Raw genomic sequence first — 27083 nt, 5'->3', positions numbered from 1 at the left:
TTTTAATTTTATTCAGATGGATGGGAAGAATGGTATATACTGTATTTAATGAATAATAGTTAAGTTTTTTTTTAAACTACAGCTTTAATTATGAAGCAAAATTTCTGTTTTTTTAGAATCAAGATATAATTCTGAATTAATTCACAAAGAATAAAAAGATAGGAAGAGAAACTTAAAGAAAAACAAGATAAGGAAGATACAGATGCCACCAATAGCAAATCGCAATTTTAAAGGAGAAATAACTTGTTTGTGAGCATATTGCTAATTTATTTGGGGTAGTCACACCATTAGCTAATAGTATGAAATGGCTCCAAGTTTAAGGAAGATAAAGAACAGTTATATCATTAGCATTTTCAAAATATTTTAAAATCTTAAACTAGGTGTAGGTTGCAAACAAAAAGCTCAGAAAGGAATAAATGCAGAGTGTGACTGGACACATGTTATTTCTTAATAGACCAAAGAATCCAACACAAAACAGAAACACTTGCCTGTTTATTTGGATACTGAGACATGTTTATCCTATTATTTAGTTATCTTATTGCCTAGGATAAATATATTGCATATCAATTAGCAAAAAGGGGAGGGGGGAGCCCAACATAGCACTTAAAAGTCTAAGAGGATGAATATAAATATTAGTTTACAATATAATCTCAGCTATTTTATGCTACTAAAGAATGAGAAAGGAAAGCCAAAGTTAGAAAAGAAATGTGACTGACCCAGAGAAATATGTAATAACACGTTATTCCATTGAGGAATAATGAAAAAAGATAAAGAGGGAAGAAGTAAGAATAGTCCTCCTGTGAAAAGATGGTGAAGCAAGAAACAGCTGGCTTCAAAATGGCCAATTTAGGGTAGCTCCAGTCTGTCAGATTGAAAAGGGTTTTGACAGAAAGGCCTGCTGGGGAAAGGTGCCCTGAAAGGGGACACTCCTGCAGAGTTCAAAGGGACAAAAGAACACAGCAAGGGAAGCCCTTGTGCACTGAAAAAATATCCAAAACATCAAGAAAGAAAATGTGAAATATTGTATAGTGAGTTTTCACCTTTTCTATGTATTCTATAAAGTAAAAAGATGAGGGGGGGAAAAAGGACATTTTAGAGACCTACTCACCTAAACCAGATTTTTTTAATCTCTTTAAATGCTGGCTCATTTGTTTTCCAGTTGGAGACTTTGGCCCATGTTTCATTTCTTTATCAGAATTGTCTGCTTCACCATTTTTAGATTCAGATCCTTTAAAAAAGCAAACATTATACTGAAGTGCTTCCCGGTTTGGGAAAAACCAAAACCAAAAACAAAGGTAGATTTTTTAAAAATAGAAAAAAGAAAAAAACCCCTGATAGTGACATCTTTATCTGTTACCCTATTTAAAGGTTATGTTTTCTGCTGACAAGTTGATTCCCTGTCACTAGAAGCAATGAAGCAAAAGCTCATAAATCCATTAAGTGATGAAAACAAGTTTTCTGAATGTAACAGTCAATAAAGATGTTTGCTAATCCAATATAAATAAGCTTCTTCTCTGATAGCAGAGACCTCTTTAAAAATAATAATGCTCCCTTTATAACGGAACAAAGAAATAAAAGAATGGGAAATCCTCCCTTGGTAAGTTAATTTTCTCCCACGTCTGGGGGAAAAAAAAACAATCTACAATAAAAAGTGACACAGATCTCTGCACGATTCATTCACAGTGAAGCATGTAACAGCCAAAAGTAAAGGTCAGGGTTGCACTGTGGTGATTAAGATGGTGCCAGAACACAAAATCTTATTAAAAGGACAACTGTTATTGCAAGACAGGAGTATGAGAGTAATTCGCACTCCCAGAGGAGTTGTGATGGTTATTTATTTGGCTCCCTGATGGCGCGCAATGCCAATACGTAGCTCTCCCATTAAGAATCAGCATCCAAAAAGACTACTTTGCATTCCTTTAAAGCAGCTGTTGTAATTTTAATTTTTTTTAGACACAGTCTTTCTCTCTTGGTCTTCCCCTCCCCCCTCCAAGCAATGGAATTAAATTCTTCCTTCTTGGAATTAATAAAACTGGTTAAAAAAATGAAAGCAGAATCCATCTTGTGGGAACACCATCATAATTTCTCAACTTCCTAATTTTGTACACTATAGCTCTCACCCATAGGGAGGGCTCTTTGACTAGAAACTGTTGTCGCAGTCAGTCTGTAGCTATTTACCTGAAGGTGAATCCGACTGCTCATCAGACACCTTTAATGGTGTCAAAACAACACGAGGAACAGTCTTGTTTACCATCATTGAGACTCCATTTCTTCTTTTCTGCTGCTGTCTCAAAGCCTACAAAGAACAAAACAAAACAGAAAAATATAACACAAAATGCTGCTCACAAGTGAATGACACAAAACATTCCCCTTTCATTCAGCTAAGCTCCTTAAGATAATAATATTCATCCAGCTGCAAATTTGTCACTCTTCTATTTCATCCCTCTCTCATTCAATCTCCCTATATTTTAATTTAAGCATAAAGAAGATGCACCTTTAAAATCCAGAACAATGTTGACAACAAAGAAGCATTCATAACTGTTTGCTCTACCTTAGCAGCAGAAACATGAGAACCCATGGAATTTAAAACTGAGATTTTCAAGTAAAACAAATCTAAAAATAAATATTTCAAAACCAGACTAAAACTGCATGTCTGTACATCTCTTGCAGGTGCATCTTCTCCCGCACACTGCTCAGTCAATCAAGTTAACACAGTGTCATCAGTATGTACAGCATGTAAGGGCTACAGTATTGATGCACTCACTCAGCCGTGAGTAGCGCTGCACAAAATCACTGCACATGGCAGGAATCATTTATTTCTGCGAAAGGAATCGGTCCTAATCTTGGAAAACCTTGCAGCACTTGGCTTCTGTCTGCTTGACTTTGGGCATTAACCTTCAAAACACGAACATGGTAAATGTGGGAGAAAATCATATAAGAAGAAATATCTACAAATGGGGTGGGGGGGTTGTGTGTGTGTGTGTGTTTCTGTGCATGTTTTTTTTTCCTGTAACTGTATCAGCAACAGGGAGGATAATGCAATACAAAATATGAATAGGAACTGAATAGCTGCCAGGATATTTTATACAATAAAATAACCCAAACTGGAAGGTTAGGAAACATGAATGTGAGAATCTGCCAGTTAAACAATTTACAAGCACAAATATTTAAACTGAACAAGTTACTACAAATCGGCTCACTTCTGATTATCTGGTACCTGCTTTTAATCCTCATTTTACATTCTTATCTTTGATTTGTGTGTGCATTAAAAAGACCACTAAATTTTACCAAAGGAGATCATGCTTAGCATGAATTAATATCCTTTGTCTTCTTACGAGCATAAACGACTAATGACTTGTGAGCTTAATTCTGTAATTGCAATACAGCTGTAGTCTATTTAGATGACAGTGCTTTGCACACAACACTTCAAAGGCAAAATAATTAAAAACAATTGCTTCCTATTTCTCTGGATAATAATATTTTAGAGCACAAATTCTGCCCCAGAAAGAACAATAAAAAAGAAACAACTGGGTTATTTAATGGATATTTCAGTGCAGAATTTATCTGAGTGGCATGAATAATAAAGAAGAATTTTAAAAAATGGCTGTCAACCAACAAAATAATTTAAACTGGTTTAGTGCCTTAAATCATAAAGATTTACATACTTCTGCATGTTTGTCAAAATATAACCATATATTTTTAGTATATTGAAAGAAAACAGCTTCTCTTTAATTGCATGACAATATTTACAATTCAGTGAACAAAAAACTACCTATTAATGGAAGAAAATATAACTTTAATATTTGCTTCCATCAGCATGGAAACTTGAAATATAGGATATTTCAGTTACAGTAATATAACACAGTGAAATAGTTTCAATACGAATGTTCAATTCCCATCAATATTATGGCAAATCTTGGTTGTAAGGCTTATTGATACTGATTTTAGCTGAGCTATGTGAATTTTAGTAGCCTGTAATTGTTATTGAAATAAAAAAATGCATGTATCCAAACTGAAATGCCTTCTTTTACATTTCTTTATCATTAAATTTGGTGGCGTGTCTACATAGCCAGCCTAGCAGCATGTTCCACTGATTAACTGGAGAGCAAATTTCATCTGCAATTAAATGTTTAGTTGATTAAGCAACTAATTCAGTTAGGGGTTATGATCTCAATAAATACCAATATTCATGGCCCTGAAAGGACATAACACAGTATATAAAAAATCTAAACAAAGCTATTACAAACAATGGAAGTCATCACCTCTGATTTGCAAGTAATAGCCATAACTATTTCTGTCAACATTTGTTTTACCCCTCCAAATTTAAAACAATACAACTGTATTGTTGTACATAAATTACATTTCTAAAAGTACTATTTATTCAACAACAGAAGTGGCAGAAATGATTTTTATGGAGATTTAGTTAGACAAATATGCCTTACAAAACCTCATGAATCACCATGGCACAGTTCAGATGCGCTGATTCCCTCCATTACTGGAGTAAGATGGCAATATACAAACCACAGCCTATCCTCTCTCCCCATATCCAAAAAGGATTTCAGCCAAACCTCACCTGCTAGCTCTGTTGCTGACTGCTCACTAAATGTTACCATACCTGTGCCTAGCTCCTTCCCATTCTCTACAAACATCATATGAAAAGATAGCATATTTTTTTGGAATATGGAATCTAAGCAAGTGATTATCATTTACAACCACAGGAAAATGAATGACAAATTAATTATGTCTTTCCACATAGTGAATACTGGGAGACATTGTGACAGCAAGGACAAAGACACACATAAGGTAATGTCTAAAACAGCATTAACAACAGCAGATTAAGGCCTCAACAGATTTCAGAAGAATGATGGAGGGAGGCATGATGCAGAAGGTGGAGGAGGAAGAAGGAAGAAAACAGGTGGTGAAGATGATAGAATCACATGGAATGCATATAATTCATGCAAAGAAGAATAAGGGAGTTTTAACAAAAGCCCAAGATAAGTCTGGAATCACTTTGACAAAACAAGGGATATTAAGAAGTTGTTGTAGAGGAATATAGAGATAAACTTGAAGAAGGAATGGAAGAACAGTTAAATAACCATCAACTTAGTCCTGGGAAAGAAGAGGGATTGAGAAAGAAACTCAAGGTAACCCTATCTTGATTTTCTCTGGTCTAAAAAGGGGCAGAGAGAAAACAGTAAAGTTCCAGGAATCCTTAGGATGTCTGTTCCCTGACCTGGCCTAATTTGACATCAGTAGAAATGTTAAATATGCACAGATCATAGTATGGTATGCCATTGTAGTACATAACCCTAACCCCTAACCCTTTTTATATTTAATGCTTCTTTTATTATTTTATTTTATAATTTTATAATTTTATTGTTTTATTGTCATTATATTTTATTGCATTCTTATGACCTGTGGCTACAACAATAAACTTTACTTACTTACTTACATCACATGTATTGGGGTAGAGTGGGAATGTTAGTAGCCATGAAAAATGCAAAAATGTAGATTTGAAAGGAACCAAATAGTAATTTATAGGCTTTCTTTGAAAGTTGTGGAAATGCAAATGATCAAGATTGAATTTTCATAATTTTGAATCACAAAGTCACACTGAACTACTTATTTTTAATGAATACACAAGAAAATAGACACTAAACCCCTCTTTTTTCCATCTCTGACTAGAAGCAAAACTAGGTGATATCAAAGTTCTGGTGGATCACTGTGACTGATCAAGACTTAGCAAACTGAGTCCATAGACAGTGAAGATAAGGTTGGACATAGGCAGTCTGGTGCCCTCCAGAAGTTTTGGACCACAAGTCTGATAAATCTCAATCAATATGGCCAACAGTGGGGGTAACGGGGCTTCTGTCTAAAACATCTGGAGTGTCAGATTCCCTCTGCTGAGAAAAAGATGTAAAAAAAGTATGCTGGGGATAGATATGTAATCATGGGACAAGTGGATATCAATCACAAGAAAAAATGAGGGGAAAAGCCCTTAATCCTCCTAGTACAAGGTAACAGGTGCAATTATACTTATTTATTATTTATTTATTATTCAAATTTTGTTACCACTCATCTCCCCCAAGAGGGACTCTGGGTGGTTTACAATAAAATTAATACAATAACAATACAAGTTAAAATCCCATAAAAATAAAAGAAGTTACTAATATAAAATACAATATATATAAAATCCAAATGGCTCTAAAGATTCAATCCAGTGGGAGGGGCTCTAAGGTGCGAGCCACCCCCAAGAATGGCTACCCACCTTTCCACCCCAGGCGAGATGGCAGAACCAAGTCTTCAGGGCCTTCCTGAAGGTCGGGAGTGAAGGGGCCTGCTTCACCTCCGGGGGCAAGATGTTCCAAAGGGCAGGGGCCACTGCAGAGAAGGCCCACTTCCTGGACCCCGCCAGATGAAATTCTCTTACAGATGGGGTCCATAACATGCCTTCTCTGTCCTCTCTGCATGATCAGGTGGGGTGGGTTGATGTGATGGGGATGAGACGGTCCCTCAGGTAACCTGGCCCCATGCCATGTAGGGCTTTAAAGGTCATAACCAACACTTTAAATTGGACCCGGAAGCAAACTGGCACCCAGTGCAGCTTGCGCAGCAAAAGTGTTATGTGTGTCGATCTAGGGGCACCAAGAATAGCCTGCATGGCTGCATTCTGAACCAGCTGAAGCTTCCGGATACTCTTCAAGGGTAGCCCCACGTAGAGTGTGTTGCAGTAGTCTATATGGGAGATGACCAGGGCATGAATGACTGTTCGGAGGGCTTCTCGCTCCAGGAACGGGCGTAACTGGCACACAACCCGAAGTTGAGCAAAGGCCCTTTTGGCCACGACTGCCACCTGCTCTTTGAGCAGGAGTCGTCAGTCCAGGAGAACCCCCAGATTACGCACCAGGTCTGTCTGGGGAAGTGCAACCCCATCCAGAACTAAAGATGACAATTTCCCGGAAGCAGAGGCACTTCCTGACATGGATTAAAACCCAATAATTTAAGGTAAAAGTAATTAGACATCTTTCTCAGTGGAAAAAAACAAACAGCAAAGGACCCTCAAGAACCTGTAATGGGAATGGTGCTATTAACTGTAACTTAACTATTCTCAAAAACAAAAGCAGTCCAAACTCAAATTCCCCATTAAATCTCTTCAGGTCCTTATTATAACTTTAATCATGAAGGAAGTAATAGTTTCCTAGACATAAAGTTGATGATTATTAGCTGATACAGAGTACTTTTTAACTTCATACAATTTAAAACACAGATAGTAGGTAATAAAAAGTACTGTCCTGACATTTTAGCATAAATACAGGTCAACCACCCTGCTTTTCATGACATTTACTGTATCAAAAGTGACATATACATTAAATGAAATATAAACTAATTGGCATATAAATAATCTAGAAACAGTCTAGTCTTTATCAGTGTATCATTTAATTATATTATGTAGTCTGCAACAATACATTACGTTTGTCATGCATGGAGATCTATAAATAAGGAATCTACATTCTTAAAATCCCTGTCAGAAAATGTTATAATAAAGATCATGCTTACAAAACAAAAAATAATTTAAAAATCCCATGTAAACTGTGACCCATAGTCAAGGAAATCAATATTTTCATAAAACCCAAATGTAAACAATTCTAATTTTTTATTATCAAAATCAATTCATTTCATATTTAGAATCTTATTAGCAACATCAATTTAGGTCTGAAAACTATTAAGTATCAGTTTTCTCTAAAAACTTTCTAGAATGTTTGACGTAGCAAAGAATCAAAGTACCAAGTATAAAAGCAGAATACTGTATGTCTGCAAGGCTGCAGCCAATTTATTTGACAGAGAGTAATAAAACATGCTGACCTATAAAATCACTAAAGCATCTGCATCCTTAAATACGCTGCTTAACATTCTCTTGTATACAAGCTCAGATTCCAATAATATAAAATGATGGTCAACATTAGGTTCAGAAATCATTTGTTGATAATTTATACTGAAAGATCTAGCATGTGTAAGATAGAACAACATTCAGTGTCAATTCAAGAGAAGTATGTTCTTTCCAGTTACTATTTTTATCCTTAACCCATTACACAGTATTCAACAAACATTTCATCAATACAAATGATTATACCATAATTTTTCTACCTTGACTTGTTTTGCCTGGATTGATATTGCACATCTCTATTCATTTTCATTTTGTGGTGCAGGAGCATCTCCAGCACTATTTTTTCCTTCACCACAAAGGCAGTGTCAAATAACCTAGACAAAAAGGGGAGGGGGGGGTCCATTCTGTAGTTCCTACCTGCATTGTGATTGCCCCTGCCAAACACTACGGCAATACAGGTATGGGGAGAAGCCACAACCCACACTTCTGGCCCCAGGCTTTGGGACATGGGAAATAGCAGCATAGGTATTAGCACTCCCAAGCCATATAAGCAACTTTCTCAGGATCCTAAGAAGACTATTGGCTGTGGGGATAGAATTGGAATGGCATTATTTCTGACTGCAAAGTCATATTTTAATCACAGGGTTAGTTTAAAAGTCCAGGCTAGTATAGCTTTCCCTTGCTCTACTCACTTCATTATAAGAATAGATTTGCTGTATTGCGATATGTTCATTGCTTCTTTGCTTTGTAAAATCATACAGCACAAAGTTGTTTTACCTGCATCATTTCAGTCTGTGAAATAAATAGTGCTAAGCAAAGCTCCCCAAGCTAGTGTATTTCAGATATTTTGGGAATATGACTCCAGAAGTACTATTGTTGAAGTACTATTACAGATCTATGTGTAAGAGTCCTAACACAACTAAAAAGTATCAAGCTGTAGAACACTAGTCAAAGGTTGTTAATGTCATATTTCCCCACTACCAAAAAATGGCCCCGAGGTTCACTGATTCTGCTAATTCCACCTGTTTAAAATTAATAGTGTTCTTATTAATTATTCTGTAAACATGTATCAGAACAACTGAGAATTCACAGGTGCTTAAAGATCTATGTTTCACGTTCTAAATTTGTTAACAACAAAAAGCACGTTAAGAGTTACACATTCCTCTTTCTTATATAATTTCCAGAAACAGGAAAAACTGTTATGTGTAACCATAGATGCAAAAGTATTCATGCTAACACTGATGGGAACAGGAAAGGCAGAAAATATATCAACATTCACATTTTCAATTGCTTTTTCGTTTTCATTTTTTTTTTTTAAGAGGACAGGCATTCCTTTTTAGAAAAAAAATGTATTAAGATGTTAATGTGGTCATTTGAAAAATCTCCTGTAGGGAAATATTATCTCTCTTCTACCACAGCACAAAAGCAAACAAGCTAACTAGGAAGCACACTGCACCCTGCTGCTTTTAATGGCACTGCTGTTTGTTATTTCAACAATAAAACAAGTTTAGAATCAAAACAGCATTTTTCTAAAACCAGTGTTGTCAACAAGTTGTGTAGAACATCAGAGAACTAGCATCCAGTTTTTCTTTCATTAACTTATTTGCTGAACCAACATTTGGTCAGATAGCAGATTTTCTGGAAAGATGGGAAGAGAGCAGATTTACAATATACATCTTGCTAGGATCTCAATTCAGCATCAGTCCATACACTAAATTAGTGTTTCTCAACCTTGGGGACTTTAAGACATGTGGACTTCAACTCCCAGAATGCTGGCTGGGGAATTCTGGGAGTTGAAGTCTCCACATCTTAAAGTCCCCAAAGTTGAGGAACACTGCACTAAACTAAAGTGCAAACAGCTTTTTTGTCTTCTGAGCATTTTTAGTTGAGACATTATTAAAAAATGTATTTTGCAATAACCACATTGTGAATCAAAATTACAGGTGGCCCTTGTTATTTAGGGAGATTTCATTCTATTTGACAGTTGTAGATAATGAAACTTTGAGTCTTTTGGAACTGGGAGGTTAGATTCTGAAATCTTGGAAAATTACTGAAAGCTACCAAAAATAAAGGGGGAAAGTGAAAGTAAAGATATTGTATCTTGGCCATCTTAGATCTTCTGTTTTCCCAGTCCACAGGCTAGCAATATTTTCCCAAACCAACAGTTTAAGTCAATCACCTCTAGCCAGCAGCAGCAAAAATCAAAATAGGAAACTCTGTTGCCTCCAGCAACAAAAATCAAACATCAACATCCTTTTCCTCCTTAAAACCGTGGAAAGTGTCAGTGTTTTATTCTGAAGACAATTCCACAGCTGTTTGGTAGGTATAGGTACCATTGTAAAGTAGCTGATGATCATGGCTTGGCTGGTCCTGATTTCCAAAGCCCTCTACATATTCATTTTGTTTTTTGTTTGTTTCTGATTCTTGGGGACCTGATGGATATCGTTTCACCAGGAATTGTTTATTTGAATCCTAGTAAGCTTGTGCTTGTGTCATCAGCCACTTGGTCTACATTTAGCCTCCTTTTTGATAGGCTTTGACTTTTCCAAGCATCAAAATTTTCTTCTGTGGCTCTTACCTTTGTATTATGTGTCCAAAACATTTAAACTTTAGTCCCATTATTAGAGCTTTCAGCGAGTAGTCTGGTTTTATTTCATCTACTGTAGTAGTGAATGAAATGTTTTCTTGCATTCCAAGGCTTTCTCAACAATTTTTTTCAGCAAACCATTTCAAAAAATCAAATTTTCTTATTCAGTCTAATGATCCAACTTTTACAGCCGTATCTGAAAGTTTAACTCATACAACTGGGAAAATCATAATCTTAACAATGCGTACCTTTGTTGTAAGTGCGATGTTCCTGGGCTTTAATATTTTGTCTAGAGGAGTCACAGTCTTTCTCTCAAATAGCTGACATCATTTTATTTCATGACTACAGCCATTATCCCTGTACTTTTTTTACTTTCGGAAGGTAAAATCTATTATTATTTCAACTACTTTTCCATCTTTTTCCATTGGGTTGGTACTGCCTGTTGACTTAATCTTAGTTTAAAAAAAATTGAGCAGCAGACCAGGGTTTGCACTTTCTTCTTTCTCTTTCACCCTAGGTCTTCCTCAATTCCAGCTATCAAAGTAATATCATAAGCCTATCTAAGATTATTTATGTTTGTGTCAACAATTTTAATTCCAATTGCTATTTCTTCTACTCCAATATTTCTCAGGGTACATTCTGCATAAAAGTTAAACAAATGAGATAGTACATGATCTAGATATACACCTTTCCCAATTCTGAACCATTTAGATGCTCCATATTGTTTCCTGGTCAACATACATTTTCTTTTCAGTAAACAGATGGGGTAGCCCATGATTTTAAGGGCTATTCACAATCTGTTGTAATCTACATTGTCGCTCTTCTTTGTATAACAGAAAAGCAGAAATATATGTCTTTTTGGAAGACATTATCTACAGATGTTAGGAATATGATCTTGGGGGGACTTCCCTCTTTTGATTCCAGCTTGTACATCTGACAGTTCTTGTTCATTGCATTGCTAAAGTCTGAAGAAGGAATGCAAGAGGTTAAATAAACATTAGCTCATTCCTGAGAAAGAGCAAGGGGTGAGAAAGAAACTCAAGATTACCCTGTCTTGATTCTCTTTGGTGTAAGAGGGTTAGAAGGGAACATTTTCAGGTTTTCAAGATTCTATTATTATACCCTACAATGATATTGTGGAATTCCAGTATTCTTTGTGATGTTTGTTTCCTGACTTGCCTATCGCAAAGTGCTGATATCAGTCTTGAAAGCCTTTATTGTCTCTAATCATACAGGCATCAAACTGTAACTTTGATTGTGGAGATGTCATCAGATTCTTGGGGCACCTCAATATTCAGAGAACAATTTGCTGAAGCATTACTGAAATATCAACAACAAATGGATGTACAAATAACAAATTTACATGATGCTGTGGTACAGCTAACACAAAGTTGGGCAAAATTTGTCTCAGTCAGGAGCAGTTCAGCAGCCTGCAGCCCAACAGATGTTTCTTTGCTGTCATGGGAGAAGCCCAAGATCAATTTCTGACTTTCACAATGGAGTGTGGATTGTTTATGATAAGTTGGCCTACAGATTGCTCCAGGATGAATTTTGTTCCGAGTCTGCTCAAAAAAGGGGCAGTCAAATGGGCTGTGCACCTCATTGAGGGCAATGATCCATTACTGGATAATTACCAGAATTTCATGAAAAGATTTAGAGCAGCATTTGATGATCAAACTGGGACAACAGCAAATTGAGAGATTCACAAGCTAAAGCAATGCAACTGCAGCATTCATGAGTACATATTGGATTTCCAATTATATGCCAGACATATGGAGAATGATCTGGCTCTGACTAACCAGTTTTGAGGAGGACTTGCTGATGAACCGAGGGATGAGTTAGAGAATTTGGAAGAACAATTCCAATGTTATACATTAATAGATGGGTGGTTGAAAGAGTTGAGGCACAGAGGAAATAATAAGGGGAGGACGTTTTACAGCCACCCCTACTGTCCCCAGTTCAGAGAACAGTGCCAGAGACCCCATGCATATAATAGGAGTGGTAAAAAGATCCCTGTCCTCAGCAGAGAAACAGAGAAGGACAGACCTCAGTTTGTTTCTACACTGGAGCCCCAGGACAGCTAGCCAAGATCACTAAAGTACAGATATCTGAATCAGCTGCAAAGCAGTGCACCTGTGAAACTTCCGCCCATGTAGCATGCAAGCTCTAAAACTTCATCTTTGGGAAACTTCACAAGTCCCCCTCTCAAGAGCTCAGCAAGCCAGCCCTCAGACAATTAAGAGCAGCTCAGGCAGCTTACAAGAGGTATTTTATTATCCTGTAACCCTTTGTTCAATCTCAGATATAGAAATACAACTCTCAGCTTTTATAGACTCAGGTGCCACAGTTAATTTCATAAATGAATACAACAGTTTAAATTGCTTACACAATTATTAGAAAAAACCAGTTATTTATTGTGGAAACTACTGACTGACAAGTGCTTCAAGCTGGTCCTGTTTTGCAATACACAATACCTTTGCAACTGACAATAAATGATCATACAGAATTCTTGCCACTCTATGTCCCAGCTGCCTTAAAAGATCTAGCATAAGGTGCTAGATAAGGTGCGGGAACTGAAGTCTCTGTCAGACCTTGTTCCCTCAGTTGGATCAAAATGGTGCTTTAAGCAGCAAGAAGGCAATTTCATGTTTGGGTAACTCTTTGCTGAACTGGACAGCCACAGGATGGCTAGGGGCATTGTCAAGGAGCAAGAGAACCCTAAAAGCTAGATTCTGGGAGGCCAGGTTCTTCTCCACCTCACACACAAACCAGTTGCTCACTGAGTCAGAGAAAAGCACTGTGCTCACCTCTGCTTGCCCGAAGACAGGGAGCTGGTTTTAATTTCTTCTGTTACAGGGCACAAGGGTTATACACTCGGCACAGGAGCACTAGTTTGATCATGCAACCCCTACAACATTGCCCCACACCAAAGAGTGAGGATGTCTAACTGAAAACAGAGCTACAGGGCTGTGAAAAGCTGGGGGGGGGGGTATAACTGTGGAGCTCTTTCGCTGTGTGTGTGTGTCCCATATTAATCTCCCACCACTGACCACAGCACCCAGGAGGGAACTTTGAAGACCCCGTCCATTTGGAAAGCAAGGGGGATTGATGACTGTGCATGCTCCAGAGGGATGCATCTGTTGTTGATTAAATGTGTGAATGTTCGTGTGTGATGGAGCATAGTGCCTAACACAAGGGATGCCTTGTAAGGGTTAGCAAGGTCATGGGTTACATACCCCCAGAAATGTTACATAAGAATGTGATAAAGAAAGCAATGTAAATCATACTGTGACCTTTACAGCTGGAAAATAACATATCATAACACTATAGGCAGCCCAAGCACCTCTAAATTCCATTCTACTAATGGGACTCTATACCTTCTCTCCCTAGTGATGCTAACACCATGTACCATAAGCAATGACTTTTACTGGGTCCATATACTAACTCCCTTCACACCAGAGAAAAGGCAACTGTTTTGTTTCTATTATCTGTCTCCTCTCCCTCCAGGTTCATCAAGCAGCTTGCTTGCTCCTTTTACTGTTTGTGTGCCATCCATATATTAACCCCCTACATCTTTCTTCTTTCTTGATGTAGAGATGGAATGGCATTTGCTTCCTTGCCAGCTTGATGCTGAGGACATTGTACAGTATTTAAATCTTTGAAACCAGCATTTGCTGGTCTGACACCATTTTTAGTACCTTCTGCCATAAGCCAGTTGTAGAGCCACAGAGCTTTCTCACAGACTATTTGTTAGTGGCATGTTTCTTTGGGTTTCATATTCTAGCCAAAGACTGAAGGCCTTTTCCATCCATCCCATTCTAGTATTACATGGATGGAATGCTATCTTGAGACACTAAAACATGGATATCACACTTGCACAGATATTGGCTTTATAGAGTGAACAATAGATTATAATATTATAATGGTGTACAATGGATGCCATGCTGTTTCAGCAGTTTCATCTTCTCACTCAAGGACAACACTATGCAAGAACCTTTGCCTCTTCCCTTAGCGGAGCTCTCCACTGTGCACTGGCTCATATTTTACTCTGGAGGAAGAAAACATTTCCTAAGACATGTATGAAAAGAAGACAACCATCTAATGTATCTGCTCTAACCTGGTGAGCAAAAAAACCTGTGCAGACCTCCTGCACGTTGTATGCTGGTAAATGGTAAGTGTCATTCTTGGCAGCACTGTCACAGCTATGTAGTAACTTGAGCGGTCACTTCTTCAAAATAGTGGGACCAGGGATGGCATGCTAGAGTTGCAAACTATTTTATGCCACCTAAGAATATTTGACTTCTGCTTACATAATGATCAGTGTGCTACACACACCCTGAAAAGATCAATTTCTCAAGCTGCAAGCAAAGGACCATTCTGAAATCAATGTATCTTAATTAGCACCCTTCAGGCTCCCAGAAGACAAGTCACTTCTAGGACATAATGGGACTAATAACCATGAGGTGCAACCAAACACTGTTTCCTTGCTTCATTCTCCACCCACCAACCAGCTGTAGAAACAGTGAGCTGTTTTTTTTCCTTGTCCTCTCTTGCTGCAGTAGTTAATTCTTCACAGTCAGGGCATGCAGACCAAAGGATACTTTGAGTAGCAACTTGTGTCCAAGGGAAAAGTTCATTTGAACCTAAGATCAAGAGGGTCCAAAAGCATATGCATAGTATAAGTACCCCTTACATTTTGTTATGTCTAGAACCATGCAGCCAAGTAACCAGTCATCTTAGGCAGCCCTGGCATACAGATTTCTCACAAAGTTTGGAATAAGATAAAATAGAATTCTGTACAACAATTGGGTTCTTTCACCTTAAACCCTTTTTCTGGGTTTTGGCATCTGGGTACTGCCAAACTTCCTTAGGTTGGCCCCAGTTTAATCAAATGTATTATTTCAAGAATGGGATTGTGAAAATTACCAAAAATCATGAACTTATTTACAGAACAGACTGGGACTGCACTTGCTGGTGTAGTATATTGTTCCCTTCCCCCCTCCCCCATTTTTATCATGATTTAATGGTTATATGAAAAAGGCCTGCATTCAAGCTGAAGGCCCTCTCCAATGCTCGCTGAATGCATGGGCATCTGAGAGGGGCCCTGCTTTCCCTGCTGAAATGTTTATGAACTAGGCTTTTGAACCTTCCAAGCTGTATATGTAATACAGTTTAAAAGTATTTTTTGAAATCATAGAATATGTTCCAGTGGCAAAGTAACTATGAAAAGTAAAATCATTTTTTCCTTTGATGTTAATGAATTGATATCAGTACATGGACTTGCTACTGGTACTGCCAAAGAAATAAACTAACAATGTCTATGGGAAATGACAACTTCAGCAATATATAATGATGAACCTTTTTGTCAAAAATTACTGAGGCATGCTGGAAATGACCTTACCAAGCAGAATATCTACAAAGAATAAAAACGTTGAATAACTCAGATATACTTACCTGAGCAGTGTTTCCCTCATCACTGTCTACATCAGTCAGGCTGAAGTCCAGCTCACAACTCTTTATTTATGCCTCAGCCTTGTCTGCATAGCTGTACCACAAGAGAAGACCTACATGGTATCTTCAGAAAGATTCCGACTTGAAGTCCTGGGTTGCCACTGCCATTCATTGCAGACAACGCTGAACTAGATGGACCAATAGTCTGACTCAGTATCTTTCAGTAAGATAGTAATGGGCCACTTGCACCAGGCAGATGGCCCCCAAACCCTATTGTTTGGCCTTTGGAGCCTTCCAAGATTGAGTTGCCAAAATTCAACAGAAAACCATTGAGTATCCCCACAGCAATTTCCCATCAAATGTGGCTGGAAACTAAGGGTTAAAAGAAATCTAAAACACCTAAAAGGAGGAAGAATTGACCTTCAAATTCCTGGCCCTGCAGGAATTAGTGCAGGAACTTCTGCAGTCTGTCATTTCCATATTTATGTCGGTCAACTATACTGACTTCTGGTCAGGCCAAGTGGTCTAACCTTTAGGTATATGAATCCAATCCTTTTACCAAGGAGATCAAGATGATTACTTGAGGGGCTAACAGCAGTAGCCATAGCTTGATACAAGGGGACCTTCATGGACAAGTAAGGACTTGAATTCTGGTCCAATAGCAGATCCCAGGAATGGCTGATAGCAATTTCTAGAGTCACCCAAACCAAAATAACTTGTGCCAAAATAATTCACATCACCTCAGTGAAGGCTGGGTGATACAGAAGTAGAGGTAAGTCACAAACGTGGAATGGTTTGAGTCTAATGGTATTGTTTCAAGGACAAATCATTCTCAGTGAAAAGAACTGGCAAAAAAGCAATAAAGTCTGAATCACATTATCTTCCATTACTGTCATCTGTTATCTAGTACTGATTTTAAAAAATATACTGAAATATAATCAGAGGAAATATTCAAAGTTCCATTCTTTTGCCTAACACGCTGAGTGGTGAATGAGAAGAGTTTGGAAACCAGCAAAAAAGCCAAAACAAAAATACAGCCAAGCCCACATTGCTTCTGGCACTCCACAATGTAAGCAGTTTATTCCCAGAACGTGTTAAAGGTTCACCTCCTGGTATCGCAAAATAGATCCAGTAAGTTAATATCAGGTGGTATGTGTCACATGTAATTGCTTAACGTCTCTGTGTATTCAGAAGCACTGTAGGCTATTTGTAGTAGAACAGAAGCACATTATAAGTACATAAAAGCAAGAGAAGGTCTGAAGAGTAGATATACAATAGCAGAACTGACTCCCAACAGCAATTTTCTGAACAAAAATTGCTGCTTAAAGTTCATTCACCTATCAGATAGGATCCACAGTTTGGAGTTAAATCAAATCCAGCTGCCTGCATCTGGTGGTAATGAATACCTGGAGCGTAAGAGGAAAAGAGGGGGGAATTGAAGAACTCCCCCCCTTAAGGCAAAACACATCAGCTGAGAATGATAATCTTTTTTAGGCAACATCTTAAAATGGAAGTTTTCATTGACTGTTTACTATTGCAGGATAGTATTTGCATTTCTGTCCTAAATATTATATGTTATCAAGGCAACTATAATGGTATTTATGGATTTTGCCCTGAGTTGATATTTGCTTATTTCACCTTGCTGCTAGGCTTAGTATTTCCTAAGAAAATATTTATACATATTTAAGTTCCCTGTGAAACTTTCTCAGCTATTGCTTTGCTATCTCCTTTCCAAAGGGATACCCAATCACGTTAATGTCTTGTGGCACTTTGAAGAGTAATACATGTATTATACAAGAAGTTCTTTTGAACTGCATTCTTCAGATGTACATAGTATTACTTACACACACACACATATATACACACAGACATTTCCCCCATGGTGGAGCAGTGGAGTGGGAAATTATAAAGGGATGCATCAGATGGGAATATAAAAGGCACAATTGATGAAAACTACCTTTTAGATACAGGCCATTGACAGAACAGTTGTTACATCTGACAGAGACCATCGTGCGTTGACAAGCTAATTAATGCAGTGATATAAGAAAACTAGTTCTTTCTTCAAACTAAAGAAATAGTATTAAACCTATGAATTGTACCTCAGCTGTTTCACAATGAGACCAGTCTTTAAAATTCCTTTCCCCAAAGACCGCCACCTTGAGGTTAGTGACAGAGTGTCCTATGTAGCTGAAATGTCTTCCTATTGTTTCTGGATAGTGCCATTTCTGATGCCAGATTTATATTCAACTATTCTTTTGAAAGCAATTGGCATTGCTGACAGATAATGGCATATATCACACTGAAAGATGAGCAGATTATGAATCATGGTGTTACTATGAGTGCTGTTGTTTAGTCTTATAATAGCAATGTCAAGATAGATATGGGAGAGAATGAAAGCTGTGATTATTCAAATGTCAGTGGCAAAGAATTACGAGGAAAAAAAGCCACAAAAAGCAGAAAAAAATACACCCCTTCTCCACAAGGTATAGGAGCTGTTAGGTATTTATGTTTGTCCCACGCTAGCCCATGGGAGAGTAAAGCCGTATTTTTCCCCGACTCCTACTCCAGAATTGGAAACAAACCAGGATGAGTAACCCCCAACCTGATACAATATAGTTGAAACTAATTTAGTTGGTCCCTGAAGAACCACAGATTTGGCTGCAAAGCAGTCAGAGATTCATGCACATATCTAACAAAGCCACTGAGGTGGGTTTTTTTTTTTTTTTACTGATTCCTTCAGGAATGTGAGATGGCATTTTAGCATGCCTTGGAGATGTGTCCAGGGCATTAGAGGCCTATAAACTTATAAGACACAAGTCCAGGAAGTTGCAAGACACATCTCCCAGCATCTGAGGCTTCCAGCTACTTTTTACATGGTTCCATTTCGGTAATGTTTCTGCTTCAGCCAATACCCTTGATTCTGAGCAAGATGCCTATTAGGATGGAATTTTGCAACTTTTGGATAAAATACTCCTTTGTATAAAAAGTAAAGTATTGAATAGAAATAAATGACTCAGTTCAATCAGTTTAGATAGGCAAATTTAAACTCTGGCTGTTTTAAATAAATAAATCCATCAAGAAATGTTACTTTACCTGTTTAAGTGCCTTTTTGGTATGCTGCTGGAAGGAAGACACCAGCTTGCTTTGCATTGGTGCATTTGTAAGGCTGGAGTCCCGAATGGAAGACAGTTCTTCAGGTGCTTGCTTAGGACAAACTATGAATACAGAAAAAAGATTAAGTACTTAAACTACAGGAGATTAGGCTATGTCTTTTAATTTAATTTCATTTCGAGATCTTAAAATATCATAGAACTGATCTAGTCAGGAAGATCTCAGGGCATGGAATATCTGCAAGGCTGTTTAAGGAAAAAAAAACATGGGCAACTGCTAGGTAAAGAGGTAACCACCAACAGCCAATCAGATGATCAAAGACACACTTAATATGAACTTGTGAAAGCTGCAAATATCACCCTAAATAAGTCTGAACTCTTATTGTTCTTGGCAGAGAATAGGCTTCCATCCACAAAAAGCTTCTGCATGACAACTGGCAATGAAATCACACAAAACTCAGTGTTGTCAAAACATCTATTTTCAATTGCATGCTTCCAACACATGCTGAATTCAGGGAATGCTGATACCTACAAATTAACATCTGTGTAATGTCTTTCATTGTAATTTTAAAAGGTACTATCTGCAATAATGTTCAGAACTACACTGAATGTAATAAAGAGAACCACCAGTCCAGGAAGCAGAACAGGAGGATGCTTACCACCTTGTGTAAACATTACAAAAGTTAATAGAATAACAGAATTTAACAGCCTTGCAAGGACCCTTGACCTAACAGGTTAGTGATAAGGTTCAACCAAGTAGAAAAAGGGACAGCAGCATGTAAGTCAATTCTACTCCATGTTTAGTTCCTACATTGAATTATAAGCAAGCTTTAAATTTAATGCTGTTAAATCTTGTGAGAGAGTGCTGAACAATAGCAAAGGCATGCCATGATGCAGCTGGGAACTGAGTTATTAATAATTAGCATCTACACGGTATTTTTAAACAATATTGTAAGAGCCTTATACATGCATTATTAATAAATGTATGAGCCTATCTAATTTTGAGGCAGTCTGGTTGCTTAATCCTACACTTTCTAGTCCAGAAGCTCTTTACGGGCATAAACAGAGTTCTTTCCCCTTGCCTGTTACCTGGAATGCTTTTAACTAGAGATGACAGAGATGAGGCTTGCAAACTCTGGCCTGTGAAACACACATTCCGCAACAGAGATGTATCTCCTCCTCTAAAACTTCCTCATGCAGATCAATAATTTATGTATTTAAAAATAAATAAAATACCCAGAGATAAAAGTACAACTCTATTATTATCTTAATAGAACAGTTTTGGTGGGGGGAGGGACAGAGTGGAAAGAAAAAAAATAGCTGCAAGCCATGTTAAAGCAGCGTTTTAACTAGGGCTGTATCCCTTTCACAAGAAGCAAAGTTGGGGATGGAATTCTGCTGATTTTCAAGAGCTTGTTAAAAAGAAGTGGCATCTGAAGCTCCCACAAATGCTGATATTGTAAAATGGCAGGTGGCCACCATAATTCCCCCATTTGACAGAGAGAAATGGGAAGCACCGCTTCAAGAAAGTGCTCTATGTTGACTCTGAAGCCAGTCGATCAATTTTTGCCACTGGCACTAGCACAGAAGCTATAGTTATTAATTTGTATCATTACAAAACACATAGATTATAGTGTTACCTATTTTCAGCTATAATACTACGACTGTGAGAGTGGACTGAATTTCTTACACTGATTTCTTTGGCAAAGGTAGGGACAAAGATACTGCAGTTACAAATAAACCATTCTACAGTACAGATCATATCTGGAATTTAGGCTGGAAAAGCAGGTTTCAAGAATGGGCAGTAGGGTTGTGCTTTGCAAAACACACTGGCCCAAGTGATTCTCCATTCTTGAAGTATTAAAGCAAGTATCCTCATTCTGTAAAAGGAATCACAGCTGCTTCAAACACTTTCCCCTCCACTCAAGCCACTTTTGCTATGCTGTCAGCCCCAGCAGTAGTGCACGTACACACACATTACACACATACATAACCAAGAAAAGCATTGAAAGCAGTTTCATCAGTGGTAGGGAATCATCATTCGTAACTATTTTTAATATAGTAGGAAAACCCTCCATAGTATTTGGTTACAATAGACCATGTATCAGGTTATTTTGGTTTGTTTGTACATCACCCAGAGACATGTCACGTGAGGTGGGCAGCCATATAGATATGATAAATAAATAAATGTTATTACAAGAAGGATAATATGCTGGATCTTAATTATCTCTCTTCATAAACTTTAGAAGAGCTAACAATAGCCTAAAATGTTAGAAGATACATCAAAACATGAAATAGCAAGTAAAATGTTTTAGATTTTTGTAGTATTTGTATACATAAGCTTGACAGTGGGTAATTTTCTTTATGTTGATGGATTCTTAGTTGCTCAAACATATTAGAAGACCTAACTACCCTACAGCTGTACCAATTAGTGATTTTCAAGTTAATAACTGGCAATTAAAACTTCTAAAGAGCCACCAGACTCTACCTGATCAATCTTATGGAAGACCTCCACTGCCTTATTTAACTCCTGGATTAATTTACAACAGATCATGTAGGTATCTCAGATAAAATGAAGTTTCTTTTTCCCTAACTATTAACAACACATGTAAAATTAATAATTATTTTAAACAACTCTGTGTTTGAGCATTTGAGGCAAATATTATACCAAACATTTCCAAAGTTAGTGTATATACAAGTAAAGCAATTGACCTAGGGCCAAAGAAAACCTAGCTTCAAGACCCCCTTTAGCTATGTCAGCTCACTGGATGACTCTGGCTGGTCACTATTTCTTACTCTAACTACTTCACAAGGTTCTGGTGGCAGGAAAAGAAAAGGAAGACGGAGTGCTTTGTATATTACCTTAAATTCCAAGAAGCGATATAGACTATCAGTCTAATCAGGGATGTACAAATAGTGAAGGCAAACAGAGGAGGTCACTTGGGGCCTGCAAGCCTGGCCACAAGAGGCCCCAACAAGAGGCATGGTGGAGAAATGGCATAAAGAGAGGGATGGAAGGAGGGACCACTGCTGCTTCCTCTCTCTTCTGCTACTGCTGCTGAGATAGCCATCTCTGAATCAGCACCACCACCATCACTGCCACCACCAACCTCCTCAGTTAGAGGAGGGATATTTTGAAGTAATCAGGCCCATTACAGTGGTAACAGCATAGAAGAAGTAGCTAGGGGACTCTCCTTCTCAATTGCTGCAGCTGTGGGATGGCTCTGAGCTTTAGCTTTGCCTTGGCGTCCAGAAAGCTGTACCCTACTCCCATGACCAACTCTAACAACTACTGCTGCTGCTACTGCTACTACTACTACTATTATTATTAAGAATGATTTTTGGCTAGCAGCTGTAGGTGCCTTCCTAATTATTCAGTATCTCCTCTCCTTTCCATAGTGATTTGATATGTTAGCATTTAATGCAGAATGATAGAACTTATGCTAAATGGAAACCTCATAAATCAAAGATTGAAAACCCATGAAAAGGGATGCAAAGCTGAAGAAAATGAGTCTAAATTAACCTGAACATAATATAGAACTTTGCATACCATGATGAAGAGATGTGGAAAATTCCATAATGAGGAGAGATACCTGCTTTCAATAGTATGATTTTCAGTTTACACATTGTAATTTATTGAAAGGTGTTACACTTTCTAGTTCTGAGTAATTAGAAGAAACCATGGATCTTAATGAGATTTCTTTCTGAATAAGCATGTCTAAGGCCAGCAAGAAAAAAAGGAAAGTTACATGTTATCTCTTTATGATTAGTACTTAACATTAAGCATACAAAAATAGCAAGAAAATTATATTAGTTTAATTTGTTTCTCAGCTTAGATGCTTTAAATGTTTAAAATGGGCTAAGCTAGAAAAGCAGCCACTTTAATTACTTTATAGAAAATATTCCTCTGCCTTGGGTATTTGTGCAATATAGTATTTCTTATGTGATAACCTAAGCATATAAAACTGCTGTTCTCAAAATAGCAGTTGCTGGCAGGGGCTGCTGTTATTTCTTATTAAACTGGGCAATTCTGTAAAAGAAGAAAAGGCAGAAAAGATAACTAAAAATCCCCAGGAAACAGTAGAAGCAAAAATAGGCTGTAACCTTCCTCCATCAGTCTCAATTAGCTCTTTTCTCAAGCTCAGGAAACTGAACAATAAAATGAAAATGGGGAGGGGGAGGGGGAGGGGGAGGGGGAGGGGGACCCTGAGAGAAAATATGGAGAGGTCAGCTTCAAATGAATTCATAACTATTGTGTACATAGAAGAATCCTGAACTGCTTCAGTCTTCCTTTCTCCAAAAATACGTCATTGTCCACTTGTTTCTGATTTTATACTACACAATTTTACATTGTTACAATAATTTTAAAATTATGATGTTACAAAGCGTAGATTGACATTCTTGTTTTAGCACATCTTCCTGCTTTCAAACAGAAAATATCTACTCATATTCTAAAGATATTGAATTATACAAAGCATGCTCATAGGAGCAAAACACAACTATAAAACATTGGTTAAAGTATCTTATCAATTCCATACATTTTCTCAGGGTGACCCAAAATTGTATGGGCATTGACATAAATAGTCTTGCATAGTCAACACGCATATATCAAATAATCAGCCAAATCACACAGACCTCTCTAGAAACTAAATTGCAAAATCAGAACACCTTTTCTCTAGTCAGTCAGCGACTCCTTTTTTTAAATGAAAGAAAAAGCAAACATGGTGTTAAGTTATAATACAATTAAAAGGAAGGAAGGCATCTTCGATCAAGAAGTGACTTTAAACATACTATAGTTGTTTTGTGCAAGCTGTTAAAAAATTAACACATTCAAGTGACCAAGTGAAATTAAAATGTATGTATCTATAGGACAACTTATTTACATTAAAAGAAGCAGAAGAGAAAAATACCTTTGTTAGTCTGTGTGAGTGTATGTGTACAGGTACATGAACTGCAGCTACACCCTATACATCCACTCTGAATTTGAATGGCTTATAAGGGAAGCAGTAGGGCACACAGGAAGTGGACCTTCCTTTCCTGATATATATTATTATTGACATTTATCAGTGGTAGTTGACAATGGGATTCTGAGGTATCCTCTGCAATAATCTGAATTCTCTTGCTGGAATATAAATAGTTACAACAGAGGCAGCCCAATATTTGGGCAAGTTTCAGGTGACCTTTTATTTCTTCTTTTAAAATCCTTTTTCCCACTGCCCCTCAAGACTACAAAGATACTTTTTAAAGTACTTTAAGTTTCAAAAAGGCACACAGAACTAAATCTGCAATTTTGGGCACTTGGCAACCCATTCACTAGGATTAGAATATGAAACGCAGTTAATTTTTTCTTTGTCTATACACATTTTCTACGAGTTAGCACAAAAATACTGGGAAAATTCTTTTAGAAGAACCACAAGTTGATTTTAACACTACACCATAATTATCTTCAGACAACATATGGGAAGTTATTCCATTTTATCATCAAACAGAGCATGAAAGATAGGAAAGGTCAAGAGAAAATGACTGGCCAATGGGCTGGCATGGCTGAATGGGCTGTAACGTCATGTTTCCCATATCTAAAACTCAACACTGCAGCTTTATTCTCAAATTTAAAAGGAAAGTTTTAATGGCTATGTTTTGCTACTGTAATCATACTCTTGCTGCAACAGCAGCAGTAGTATAGAGGGACAAGAAGAGAATAATACAGACAACTTGAACTGGGATAAAGAGACACATCACTTGTGGGGTGAGTTAAAACTCAGTTTCTCATGATAGATTCTTCCATTAGTCAAATTGCCTGCTAATCAAAGTTACTTTCAGCAGGATTGCTCAGCAAGTTACTGACTGTCAGGCCTGCCCAGACTGAACCACTGAGCAACACACCTAGGAATACCACCAACTGGGTCTAGCCAGGAGTACAGATTTTCCCAGAGCTGAGTGGAAATGCTGGATGCTGTACAAGGGCTCTTTTGGAAATCCCTTCCTATAATTATGTAGGATGTCCCAAACCCCAACAATCCACAAAATAGATTTGCAACATTGTGACTAAAATATAACAGAAATGCCCAGAGCTTCTGTTCATATAGTTTAGGAGAATGACCACCCAAAAAAAAAAAAAAAAAGGCAGAAAACTCCAATTACACCCATATAAAATTTTTCCCCAATAGCTACATCACTAGCAATAGTGATCAAAATAGAACAGGTAAGCCTAGTTTTCCCTGTTGAAAATCATCAACATAAGATGTGAGCTAGGCAGTAGAAGGACAATTATATAGACTCAGAGCTGGAGAGAGCCATCAGGCCACTGAACCCAGTCATGCCCTGTTTGAAAATCCAAATTAAATATCCCCAGTGGCTTTCTTCTTGAACACATCCAAGGAGCCCTGGATATTACCCTTTTCTGAACTAAAAATACCATTGGGAGAATTATCATCAGAGACAGTAAATGGACTAATTATGTTCAACAATCAAAATCAGTGAAGTGTCTTAACAGGGAAAACAAGAGTTGGGTGCGAGGTTACATTTCAGCAAGGGCCACCTGAGGAACCTTCATTTCACCCTGAAAAATGGACTGGATGAATATGATACAACAGGAGAGAAAGTGTGCTTGTGAAGGACAAGGAAATGCCCATGTTTGTGAAAATGTGCTAGATGTGCAAGGTCTTTATTTCCATTTGAATCCAAATTGTAGCATCAGAAATTGAAGGAAGAAAGCCATGCCATTAGATTATACATGAGGTCAGCAATGCAGTCTGTAAATGACAGGCCACCCACCCCGCCTCCAGATCCCAGAGAACCCTCCCAATCTCTCCCAAAGAAAATACTGTAGAACACTTAAAAATGCCACAAGGCCTAAGTAACACTCTTCCAAAACACTAGCTTAGTTTAAAAGCCCTATGAAGATCAAAGGCACTTTAAAACTAGCCATATCTGAGTCCTGAATAGAAAGTATCTTGTATTTGTGCTATCAGATTGCAGGAGAGGGGAAAATAATTCTATAGCTTCATCAATTTTTCAGCTGGTACAAAAACAACTTGAAGCCCTCAGAATCCTTTACAGCAAGGTAATGAATAATTATGATACATCTCACTATGAATCTTGTTCTGCGACACCCCACCAACAGTGGAGTTTTGAGGGTGTTTTGTGATGTATACCATATTCCCTGAAGCAGTAAGGCCCGAGAGGATTGGTGAGTGCTCCATTGAAATGGAGGGGTTGCCCTGAATCTTTCTAAATTTTTAAAAAACATACAGGAGAATGAATTCTCTGAAGATAGAACATTTGAAACACCATTGCTTTATTGCATTGTTCTCAGCAGAAAAGAAAGACTTGCTAGATATTTAAGGCACAGTTAACCACAAATATGATATGCAGATTGATTGCAAGAAAAAAGACTTTATTCTCACTCTTAACAACAGTGTGGGCTGCATATATAGAAGGGCTCTCAGGAACTGAAAACAATCCTATTGCCAGAGTTTGAGTATTAGTGGTCTAATTATTGTAATTGATAAGTGTTTAAAATCCTTTAATCCTGTACATGTTAAGTTGGCCTTTGAAAATAATACAGAATACTGAAAGATTAAGAAGTTAATAGCAACAAAAATCTGTTTACACATGCTCGTATACTTAGATAGACAACCAATCTACTAGGTACTGTTGCTCCTTGTAAAGTCTGTTCACAGTTTCCATTTCTAATGAGCATTATTTTGTCCCAAAAATTTCCATGCTAAATACAATAAACAATAAATAAAGCAAGCACCCAATCATTTACCATTTTCTACTTAAGAGAAAAACAGCATTCTTCTAGGATGAAAAGCAAGCTGTTTAAATTACTGTTTCACTACATTATAGTTACATATTGCAATATTTTATAAAGATTTACTAACGTATTAAGAGCGTAAAATTACATACCTTTAACTTCAGCTTTGGCTAATTTAGGTGGAAAGCAGTCTGCAAATTAACAGTGTTGTAAAATACTGAAAGCAAATGAAGTCTACTGAGCATCATTTTTTAGAAGAATGCCTGAATGTAAATAAAATGTGTAATTCTG

The 27083-nt window shown here is 37.5% G+C and overlaps 1 protein-coding gene across 1 annotated transcript in view; it reads right to left on the bottom strand.

The window, feature by feature from the left end:
- The window catches only part of ASXL3 (ASXL transcriptional regulator 3), an 86213-nt gene that overhangs the window by 31498 nt on the left and 27632 nt on the right, over positions 1-27083 (bottom strand). The window contains exons 4-6 of the mRNA XM_063299239.1: positions 19017-19138; positions 2179-2296; positions 1109-1228 (exon numbers count right to left, since the gene is read on the bottom strand). Coding sequence (XP_063155309.1) covers positions 1109-1228; positions 2179-2296; positions 19017-19138 — 360 coding nt within the window. The remainder of the gene's footprint in view (positions 1-1108; positions 1229-2178; positions 2297-19016; positions 19139-27083) is intronic.

Source organism: Candoia aspera, chromosome 3, assembly GCF_035149785.1.
Source record: "Candoia aspera isolate rCanAsp1 chromosome 3, rCanAsp1.hap2, whole genome shotgun sequence".
Classification (NCBI taxonomy): domain Eukaryota; kingdom Metazoa; phylum Chordata; class Lepidosauria; order Squamata; family Boidae; genus Candoia; species Candoia aspera.
This window is presented reverse-complemented; position numbering and strand designations above follow the sequence as displayed.